The 9901-nt window shown below is 39.8% G+C and overlaps 2 protein-coding genes and 2 long non-coding RNA genes across 6 annotated transcripts; all 4 read left to right on the forward strand.

Annotated features, from left to right (window-relative positions):
* The first annotated feature begins 60 nt into the window (after nt 1-60).
* On the forward strand, nt 61-1053 carry LOC123471477. The gene is made up of 2 exons (XR_006645971.1): nt 61-282; nt 598-1053. It is a non-coding gene; the product is annotated as an uncharacterized LOC123471477 (long non-coding RNA).
* Nucleotides 1054-1231: 178 nt separating this feature from the next.
* Nucleotides 1232-3930, forward strand: LOC123466494 (speckle-type POZ protein B-like). 2 transcript variants are annotated; one of them, XM_045172837.1, is made up of 3 exons: nt 1232-1506; nt 1881-2016; nt 2546-3930. In XM_045172837.1, exon 3 carries the CDS (start codon nt 2656-2658, stop codon nt 3730-3732), a length of 1077 nt encoding a protein of 358 aa, XP_045028772.1. In that variant the 5' UTR covers nt 1232-1506; nt 1881-2016; nt 2546-2655; the 3' UTR covers nt 3733-3930. The 2 variants fall into 2 exon arrangements, with proteins under 2 accessions (XP_045028772.1, XP_045028773.1); XM_045172838.1 differs by lacking the exons at nt 1232-1506; nt 1881-2016 and adding an exon at nt 2035-2255.
* A 263-nt stretch (nt 3931-4193) lies between these two features.
* On the forward strand, nt 4194-6006 carry LOC123471476 (speckle-type POZ protein-like). Of its 2 annotated transcripts, none has more exons than XM_045172841.1 (2): nt 4194-4304; nt 4948-6006. In XM_045172841.1, the coding sequence occupies exon 2, from the start codon at nt 5054-5056 to the stop codon at nt 5645-5647; it is 594 nt and encodes a 197-aa protein (XP_045028776.1). In that variant the 5' UTR covers nt 4194-4304; nt 4948-5053; the 3' UTR covers nt 5648-6006. The 2 variants fall into 2 exon arrangements, with proteins under 2 accessions (XP_045028776.1, XP_045028775.1); XM_045172840.1 differs by having other exon boundaries at nt 4199-4304; nt 4906-6006.
* Nucleotides 6007-7155: 1149 nt separating this feature from the next.
* Nucleotides 7156-9091, forward strand: LOC123471479. Its single transcript, XR_006645982.1, has 3 exons — nt 7156-7466; nt 7577-8104; nt 8868-9091. It is a non-coding gene; the product is annotated as an uncharacterized LOC123471479 (long non-coding RNA).
* The last annotated feature ends 810 nt before the right edge of the window (nt 9092-9901 follow it).

Raw genomic sequence — 9901 nt, forward strand, 5'->3', positions numbered from 1 at the left:
CCGAGGCAAACAGGTGGCAGATTTTTTTTTTTTTTTCCACTCATGTGCGTTAGAGGATAGGGAAGGGAGAGAAAGAAAATCCAAAATGGCCGACCTTTTGCTAGTCCCAACCCTTAAAACGTCAGGAATTCAAAGGGGAAGATTGAAAAAAGTTCATTTAGTTCTGGTGCTTCACTTTGAGTAGTTTGTTCACGTTTTGATCCTAGCCTGGCCGATTCTCTTCCCACTGGTGTTGTTTCACTAGTTAACATCGTTTAGAGTGTTCATCATTCAAAGTGAAAGGTATGTGGAATATTTCAAGGAAAACCAATTTCTAATAACAAGGTCGAGGCCACGCCATTTGTGCCACGTAGCTAATGTCTTTCCTAGAATCAGAGTCATTACTTGCAACAGATGTGACTGATGTTTATAACTTTTAAGTCTTTTTCACCCGGTTCTCTCATCATTCCCCAAACACATAACATTTACCGTCTTGTCATCGTGGATAGTTTGTCCATGCCACGACCTCATCAAAGTTTTTCTTCGTGCTCTTTGTTGTTATTTAGTTACGAATGTTAGTCAGAGCGTGTATATTATTTATCATTTTACCATTTGCAGATTTTGCGCACCACATTGGTAGACGTTTTGCTTTCATGGACAACAGTTTCTTGGGTCTCTTCCGGTCCATATCATCACTCCATAAGAGGAAAATATTTGCCGAATTTCTTGTGCTAAACGAAAATGAATCGAAGCGCTGAAAAAGCATTTACCACACAACCAGAAGAGACATTTAGACATCTATTTGGTGACAATTGGTGTCAAACGCTTAGCGAGGTCACGACAACGGATCTCGAATGGAACATTCCGTTTCCGTTTTTAGAATATCCTCCGCCTTTTATGAAATCATCCCGTTTTTCATAGCTGTAACTGTAAGAAATTAATCTGGAATCGATTTGTTTCATGAACTCAGTTCTGAAATCGGTTGTATCTCTTTTGTATTATGCTAAAGTTAAATTTCCTGTGTTGTGTTAAGGGAACAAAGAAAATCGATAAATACAAAGAAAAATGAGTCAAGTTCTTCATTCGCCGCTGTTAATAAATTCTATAGCAATCACGGATGGATCCATAATTGCGGAGGCTGGCTGCCTGTTGGAATTTATTTTTCTCACGGATCCAGGAGATTTAGTAATGGATCGTCCAATGAGGCTGGGACAGTTACCCGAGGCAAACAGCTGGCAAAATTTTGATATTTTCGCTTAGGTACGCTAAGGGAAAGGGACGTTCATTAAATGGCCGACCGTTTGCTAGTCCCTCCCCTAAATTGTTAGTAGTTGGAATGCTCGGACGGAAAATCCATTTAGTTCTGGTGCTGTCCTCCGACTGTTTGTTCACCTGTTGATCCGTGTCTGAGTCAAATTCCCTTCGCTCTGTTGCTGTTTCATTAGTTGGCAACAAGTTCTGCACCTTGTGTTCAGCAATCAAACGAAGGCCATTCAAAGCTATTGAATTCACACAATTTTCTAGCAGGTACGGCAAGTTCGTTGGCTAATGATCGAAGCCATACTGTTTGACCACGGAGCCAATGTCTTTCATGGCATCCAAGAGTTTCTTATATTTTTGTATCATTTGTAACAGAGGTTTGTTTCTGGGGCTAATCTCGTATTCTTTTCTAAATCTTCTTGTTTTCGATCAACATTCCTCTACCGAAATGCTAAAGAACGTTGTTTGGCCCGATCGTTTAAGCATTTTTTCTGTCTTAAAAAATGTATGTCTATGTAAGTCTGTTTTAGATCTTGCTTTTGTTTATGTCCCAGTTTATAAAATCCGAGTACACCTTGATGTTCTTTAGAAAATGAATGGTTTAACGTTCGGAAATGTGTGACTTCTTTCTTTGTGGGAAGACAGTGCAGGTGAATCATCAAACTCTTGTGGCGATTGTGAAGATCAATAACAGTCAGATCAAGTTGGCATTGCTCGATCTCGATCTGCCGCCGGAAATGGAAATCTCCTTTGCCAACTGAACTCCACCGTCTTCACGTGAGTATTCTTTTATTATTAATTGGATAAACGAAAATATTTGTGAACTTGTGGAAGCTACCTGTACTGAACAACTTGGATTTATCAAGAAAATCTAATGTTTGTTTATTGACTCTTTGTGAGGACTGAGGTGGACAAAATGACGCAGTACTACTTGTTCAACCTACCTTTAATGTCCAGTGGCAGGTGCGATCGGAGTTCAGCGTATTACAGTTCTCCGTTTGGAGTCGCTGAATAAAGTAATTAAAAAAATAATTTTTTTAAAACACCACAACCCGATTACTACCACCAAGGACAATTAGAGCATAGTTCGCCATTTTTCACATTAGCAAAAACTTTCGGGCCGAGAGATGTACTTGTCTATATAACGACACGATTGTTTTGGTCTCAGTCATTCGCCAATCGTTTGGGATTTGCTATTCGTCGCCGTGTCGTTGTACTTTTCAATGATTCTAAATTTTTTGTTTCCTCTCAGTTATAATTCAGTTCACTGATAACAGCTCCCTGCTTTTTTATTTCCCATTTTCAGGTTTTTTTCAGCATCGGTCACTTTTTGCTCCCACAAAAAAGAAATTTCTTGATCGAGTCGGCGCTTCGTCATCTTAGGCAACCTCCATCATTTGCTCGTAGCAAGCAGAAATGAATGAGATGGTTGTGGGAAGAGTTACGCTCATCAAAAAATCAACGTTCAGACCGTCACTTCCCGACGATTGGAGTCCAACGGTGACCGAGATTTCCAAAACCAATTTCGAATGGAACATTCAGTTTGCGTTTCTAGACAATCCCACCACTTCTATCAAATCGCCCCGCTTTTTATCGGAAGATTATTGTGCTTGGACCCTTAGCCTCCGTGATACGAACCTATTCATTGATATTCTACTGCATTTGGAACGAGGTGCACAGTATTCCGAAATTGCTAAACCCATTCAAGTGAGCACCAGGATTGCAAACAAGAAAGGCGAATCGCTTTATCCTTCCGAAAAGCTGACCGTTTTTCCGAACGATCTTATTTCCTCTGACGAAGACATGGTGTATAGCATCGATAAACAAGATTTTAGGAAACCAAAGTTTAATGGAACGAGAGACAACTTAAACATCTACTGTACTGTCGAAATTAGTACTTTAAAAACCAAATCGGGTTTATATTCATCTAAAGATTCATCTGACATTCGTCGGAGTCAGTTGATTCTGACGCAGTTGGAAGAGTTTTTAGAAAACAAAACACTGAGTGACGTTAACTTAAATGTCGGAGGGCGAGTCTTTCATGGCCACAAGATCATCCTAGCGGCAAGAAGCAAAGTATTTGCCGCCATGTTCAATCATGAAACAGCAGAGAAATTGTTGAACAACGTAGACATCCAAGACGTCGATCCTGACGTTTTCCAAGAAGTCCTTCGTTACGTGTACACAGGCCAGATGTCTCCTGGAACGCTGGACAAAATGGCAGTCGGTGTTTTGGCGGTGGCGGACAAGTATTTTCTGGACCAGTTGAAAGCCGAGTGCGAAACTCATTTGATGAAGAGGATGTCCGCCGACAATTGCTTGGAGCTGCTTGCACTCGCCGCCCAGCCGCATCCAGCGATGCATTTGAAAAAGTATGCCGTTGATTATTTCCGGCGTTTCGCTTCTCTTGTGATGGCGACCGATGGATGGAAAAAGGCGAAAAAAGAGAAACTCATTTGGTCGTGCGAATTAATTGAAATGCTCTTTGCCTGATGCTGTTTTATGTCTAGCATGATTTAAAAATTGATTGTATTGTTTGATGAAAGTGACTTACAAGAAGCGATCTAAAATGAGTCTGTTCTCTATCTGTTGTTTGTGTTCTGTGTTCTGTTGTTATCAGTTATGATTTCACTGTGATGTGCTGCGGAACAAGGAAATCGAAAATATACAAAGAAAAGTTGATCAAAGTAATCCATCCACCGTTGTTAACTTATGTAGGAAAGACGGATGAAACGATGTCGGCGGAGGCTGTTGCCATTTATTTTCCTCGCGGATAGGCCAATGATATCGAGAGAATTACCCGAGGCAAACAGGTGGCAGATTTGGTTTCACTCGGATGCGTTAGGGACAAAGGAAGGGTAAGAAAGAAAATCGAAAATGGCCGACCGTTGCTAGCCCCTCCCCTTCAATCGTCAGCAGTTTCAACGGAGGTTAGGGTTGATAAGTTCATTTAGCTATGGTGCTTCCCTTTGATTGTTTGTTCACGTTCTGAGTTAAATTCACATTCCATGTGATGCAGTTTCATTAGTTCTACGCCGTTGAAAGTGATCATCATTCAAGCAAAGGTAAATGTGGGGTATTTCAAGAGAAACAATTTTTTAGCAACGAGGTCGAGGCCATGATGTTTGTGCCACGTAGCAAATGTCTTTCTTAAAATGAATAATAACTATACTTGCTGTTTATAACCTCTTAATCTTTTTCTTTCTGTTCTCTTGCTATTCCCCTATTGACAGATGCTAAAATGTTTTTATTCCCTAGTTGTTTTTGCCTTTTTTCTGTGTAAATTCATCGTTCTCCAAACGTTGCCAGCTGCTTGGATCCTTCCTCTATTTTCTCCCTACATTTGCACAACAATTTGAACTTTTCTAACCCTCACTTTCTCACGAACGTCTTCATTCGTCTTCTGCTCTTCACAGCGAATAGTTGAACATTTCACTTGGATGACGTTCAGCAAGTCACTTGCTGATTCTTCTCAATCAGCAATGAACCAAGTCTCAAAGAAAACATCATCTAGTGAACCAGTTAAGCCCTTGATTTCCCAAAATTTGTGTAGTACCGAGTATGAAATCGATAAAGTCGATTTCGAATGGAACTTCGAGTTGCTTGTTTTGAATCCTTGAATGAATTTTTTGGATCTCCGTCCACGTCTTTTTTCCCATCTAAAAGAAATCCTTGTTTGAAGTGGACATTAACATTTTCTGAAGATAGTCCTGGCTTCAGAATTCTGCTGGAGTCGTACACGCCGCACTCGGATCTTGCTGTTTTGGACGAACCTGTTCGTGTCAAAGTGTCGCTCTTAAACATCAAACGCGAGATGCTGCTCCCGAAAGTGACTGTTTTACCGAAAGGTTCCAAAGTATATCATGAAGTTCTTCATCTGGACAAAAAAACTCTTAACGAATGCCTACAGAAAGATGGAAGTTTCAGCATCTATTGCGAAATTGAAATGTGGATGTCGAAAGAAACTGGCTCGGGCGTATTTTCTTGTCCAGGAGCTTCACGGGATGTCAAAACCGTCGTACCTCAACTTGATCTGCAAGTTCCCCCTAAAAAGAAAAGGATACGCCGCAGGAAGAAAAAGAACTCCATCGAAGAACTCTTTAAAAAGATGAATTTAAGTGATGTTACACTTGTTGTCGGAGGCCGCGAATTCCACGTCAACAAGACGGTCATTGCTTCCAGAAGCCCAGTTTTAGCCGCTTTGTTTAAGACACCAGGTGAATCGTCAACGCGTGTGGAAGTCAAAGACGTCGATCCTGACGTGTTCCAGGAAGTCTTGCGTTTCATCTACACGGGTAAAGTACCCTTGGACAAGATGGCGAAGATGGAACCCGAAATCTACGTTGCTGCGCACAAGTTTCAGCTGGATGCCTTGAAATATGAATGCGTTAATTACAAGGTTAAATAAAGTCATCTGTTAACTGATTACTGGAATGACTGGAGACTCCCGATCAGCGCCTTCCAGCCCAAATGAAGTGGCGTGCCGTCAAATTTTCCCAGAAGGACATTGAAGAGATTCTGCTACACCTTTAAACAGAGATAAGAGTTCAGAATTCGATGGATGTTTGTTAGGGCTGGTGGAGAGTTTAATTGACTTGACCAACAAGACCCCAGATTTCCTGTAAAAACAAGTTAATAGAGAAATAAAAGGCATCTAGAAAAATGGAAAATGTCATCATCAAATTTTTTCCTTGTTGCATCGAGTGCCATTCAACTTTTCAACTAACAAAATGAATGCAAACAAACCACGAAAAAAAAAAGTTGTTTCAACAGGCACACAAACCTAATTATTCTTGTTTTATCATTTGCATTAGAGTCAGAATTCCAAGGCAGTTCCGGTGGCTTAAAATGTTCAACTGGAAGCGAACGTGTCTCGCCCAAAGTCATTGGAACTCAAAAATATGTAACTATCGTTTAAATTTTTTATGTTGTTTGCCTTGTTTTGGAGGTCTTGTGTAGCAAATTATCTTGATTGTTGTTCTTTTTCTGTGCAGAATAATCCAGGAAGAGACTGCTATGCGATTCGACTGCATGATGAATCAGCAGCAAGATGTGCGTCTAAATTCCCTGCAAAACGTGCGACTAGCCATATCCTTTTGGAACAAGTTCGATCCTGAACTTGTTCTGTGTCTTTCTCGACGAACTGAATAGAACTCTGTTTTTCTACTTCAACACCTTTTGAGTTTCGTGGTCAGTACGTTGAACGGGCGGTCTTTTTTGCACCAATTGGTCTTTTGTTATTGATTGTTTTGATTTTAGATGACGCCTTCCCAAAGTCTGGTGCTCGTTGAAAGACTGGCAGACACGCTTGGGACGACGACTTTAGCGGTAATCATCGAAGATGTTCTGGAAAGAGACTCGTGAAAGACTTTCAGAGATGTGGAAAGATTAAGCTGAAGAAAAACTGGCGACAAGTTTAGTGGAGCTTTAACGAGATTTGCTCAATCCAAAGAAATATTCGTGAATATTTTGACCAACCAACTTCACAAGATAAATAACTTTAGACCGGGATTGCACAACCAACGTTCATCGATTCTTCTTCTAATTAAAATGGTAACACGAAAATTAATCTTCCTTTTTTCATTTTAATTTGTTCCGCTTATTGTTTCCACCTTTTTGGAATTCGCAAAATATTACGAAATTCGTTATATAGCAGTTGACGACGATTTGGTTTCATTTGGCGTTCGAAATACTTTACGCCTTCCATTATCTGAATCACGTAAAAGGGAATTTAAAATAGAAAGAAATACAAAGGCAAGTTAATTCAAATAAAGCTAGTCAATTTAGAAGTCTGAGCAAGTGGGTAAAACGTAATTGTATTCTTTGTTTGTTTTTGCTTAATTCTAGTTAGAGAAATCAAATTGGAAATCACCAGAAGAGAAATTTACTTCGTTATTAGCGGCAGATTGGTTGTGCTGGATTGCTCAACTAGAATCGTCTTTGGCTGATAAAATTCATTGTTTGAGCCATGAAGAGCTCCCATCCCATGGAATTCTCTATTGGGATGCTATTCAGTCACGTTTTAACCTTCGCATTAGGGCCAGTGGCGTTATTCAACGATGCTTTGCCCACTTCGGTTCCCTGATGACAACCGCCTTCGCAGTTGCAAGTTGCAACGTCCAACCCCGCAGTACGGAGTTCCAGCTGTGCGATCACGACAATAGCGATCGGCATCCACCAGTCCACACGTCATCGCAAGAATAGCGAAAACGACAGAGATGCTGCACGTAAGTACTTTGACATGTTTGACATGTTTCTATCTGCCGGGCATTTAACTAATGAAATATCAATAAATTACATTTGAATCAAGTTTATTATTATTTTTTTGGTCTAAAAGGAATAAATTTGGCATCGCTGTTGGTATTTCCTACAACTACATGTACGGACAGAAGAAAACAAAATATTAGTCAACGTGGTGATCTTGAACGACTTGTTGCGTTTTCATGGTCGTGACGATTCTTTGTTTACACATTGCTCTGTACTTGTATTTCTGTTTATACTTGGATAAGGATACAGTGTGAGTTATCAGTTCGACTAGTGCTAGAGTTCTCTGTCTTGTAGTGGCAATGTCATGTGTCTTAACAGTTGCTGCATTTATTGTGGGAAAAAAAATATTGTGAACGACGTCGTCTATGGATTGGTGCTGAGCAATCTGTAGACTTGCTTAATGCTCCTTCACCCAGTTCACCATGCACGTTTTTATTAACAAGTGAAAAAAGAAAAGACAAAACGATCAGCTGATTGCCATACGGTGGTGTTGATTTTGGGAGTGCAAAAGCCACAAACTAACCGCCTATTGCAAACCAAACGTCTGTCGATGGCTTTTCTATGTTAAAATGAAATAAGTTCTCTATTCCAATTTTGGGTGAGTTGTTTGATATTTTCTCCTTTGTTAGCATGTGTAATTGCGCCGTGAGTTTAGAGAAACCAGTCTTTCAGCTGTGAGATTTGCTATTACAATCATTTTCCTTTTCCTTTATTTTTTGAAGAGACCAGCTCTCTTAAAATGCACTTTTAAAAAAAGCATTAGTTCCACCATTGCTCAGATACGTCCCAGCCTTTCAGTATTTTCTTCTATTGCCACGTTTCCATACGTTGGCACCATTTTTGCTGCCGTCGCAATAGAGTGGGAGGCCATTGTTGATGTCATTTCCTAGATCTTACCAGTTGATACAACAAGCAGAGTCATAGTCAAAATTTGCGTCTATTTTTTTTTAGATCGGGCTTTCTTTTTTTTTTTTATTGACAGCTGATAAATTCTTTCTCCCGGATATGTTCACGAGGATAGGACACGCGAGCTAATTGAACGTAAAGCGGATTTGAATTCTTGTAAATGTTTCTCTAAGCAGTCAATTTGTTATGGATGCGAGCGGTAATGACAGACTTTGCCGAACGATTGTTAAAGTATGGTTTTGTCGATTAAGAAAATTTAATTTATGTCGTAAATATTGCACAATTTTCGTTGGATGCGCGCCAAAATGTCGGTTCATTGTGTATGCAATAATGCCACCTATAATCGCATCAGCCGTAAATAATCCTACCTGTTGAAAGCTCATTATATCAAGGATCGCCCAATAGATGTAGCTCGAGAAGCTGATGGACAAGTCATTTATTATTTTGTACTGTAGGTACTCCCTTGCAGTTGGTTGAAAATTTTTCAAGCGCCAACTGCATGACGGGATGTTGGTAGTCGGCATGGATGATTTCATTTGCCACAAAGTAGTCATCCAAAATATGTGAAGTATAAATGTGATATAATTGTGTTTCGAATAAATATTGTGAATTGCTCTAAATATTGTTCTTATCGCCATTAGATGTTAAAAAATATATATTTCATCATCAAACTTGAAAACAATTTTCCATTACTTTTCACAGTGTCTACGTGTTATATTATTTTTATTCCGAGTGTTGACATTTGTCTTTCATTCACAAAGGGGCGTTGTCCTTAAATAGTCCCGACTTGTAGCTCACCACATGTCCACTTGGAGTGGGCTACCTGGCAGACCTTCAAACGATACATTGTCTAGTTGCCAAGGTAGCTAAGACGCATTCGCCAGGCCACCACGTGGCCACTTGGAATGGGGTGCTTGGGCAGGGATCTGGGAGATACACCGTCAAGTTCCCAGGGCAGCTGAGCCGGGTTCCCCAGACCACCACGCCATCACTTGGAGTGGGGACAATGATCTGGGAGCTACACTGTCAAGTTCTCAGGCCATCGCCTGTCCGTTGTGCCATGGATGGCCCATGAATCCTCAAGTCGATACTCGAAAAAAAATTTTTAGGCTCTAGGTGGATATTGTGTTATGGTGAAGAAAAATACCTACATAGTATGTGAGAAGTAGCCCAGTGGTAGAGCACTGGCACGGGAAGTCAAAGGTCTAAGGATCTAATCCTAGATGGACAATTTTGCGATATATTTGCTATTTTTTGCTTAAATTTGTGTTTTAGAAGAAATATTTAGGATATGGAAAAATTTTTTTTTTGAAAAATCTGGCTGAAAAATTTTCCCCGGAAAAAAATTCCGCCAAAAAAATTTTCACCGGAAAATATTCCGGCAAAAAAATTTTCCCAGGAAAAAATTCCGCAGAAAAATTTTTAAAAAAATGAAACCATAAATAAATTATTAAAATAAGTTATATGGATTATAATAAGTAAAATAGAA

The sequence above is a fragment of the Daphnia magna genome, linkage group LG4 (genome assembly GCF_020631705.1).
Source record: "Daphnia magna isolate NIES linkage group LG4, ASM2063170v1.1, whole genome shotgun sequence".
In the NCBI taxonomy this organism is placed as follows: domain Eukaryota; kingdom Metazoa; phylum Arthropoda; class Branchiopoda; order Diplostraca; family Daphniidae; genus Daphnia; species Daphnia magna.

Coding starts and splice junctions, on each gene's coding strand:
- LOC123466494 (XM_045172837.1), top strand. CDS start 2,656: ATGAATGAGATGGTTGTGGGAAGAGTTACGCTCATCAAAAAATCAACG.
- LOC123471476 (XM_045172841.1), top strand. CDS start 5,054: ATGCTGCTCCCGAAAGTGACTGTTTTACCGAAAGGTTCCAAAGTATAT.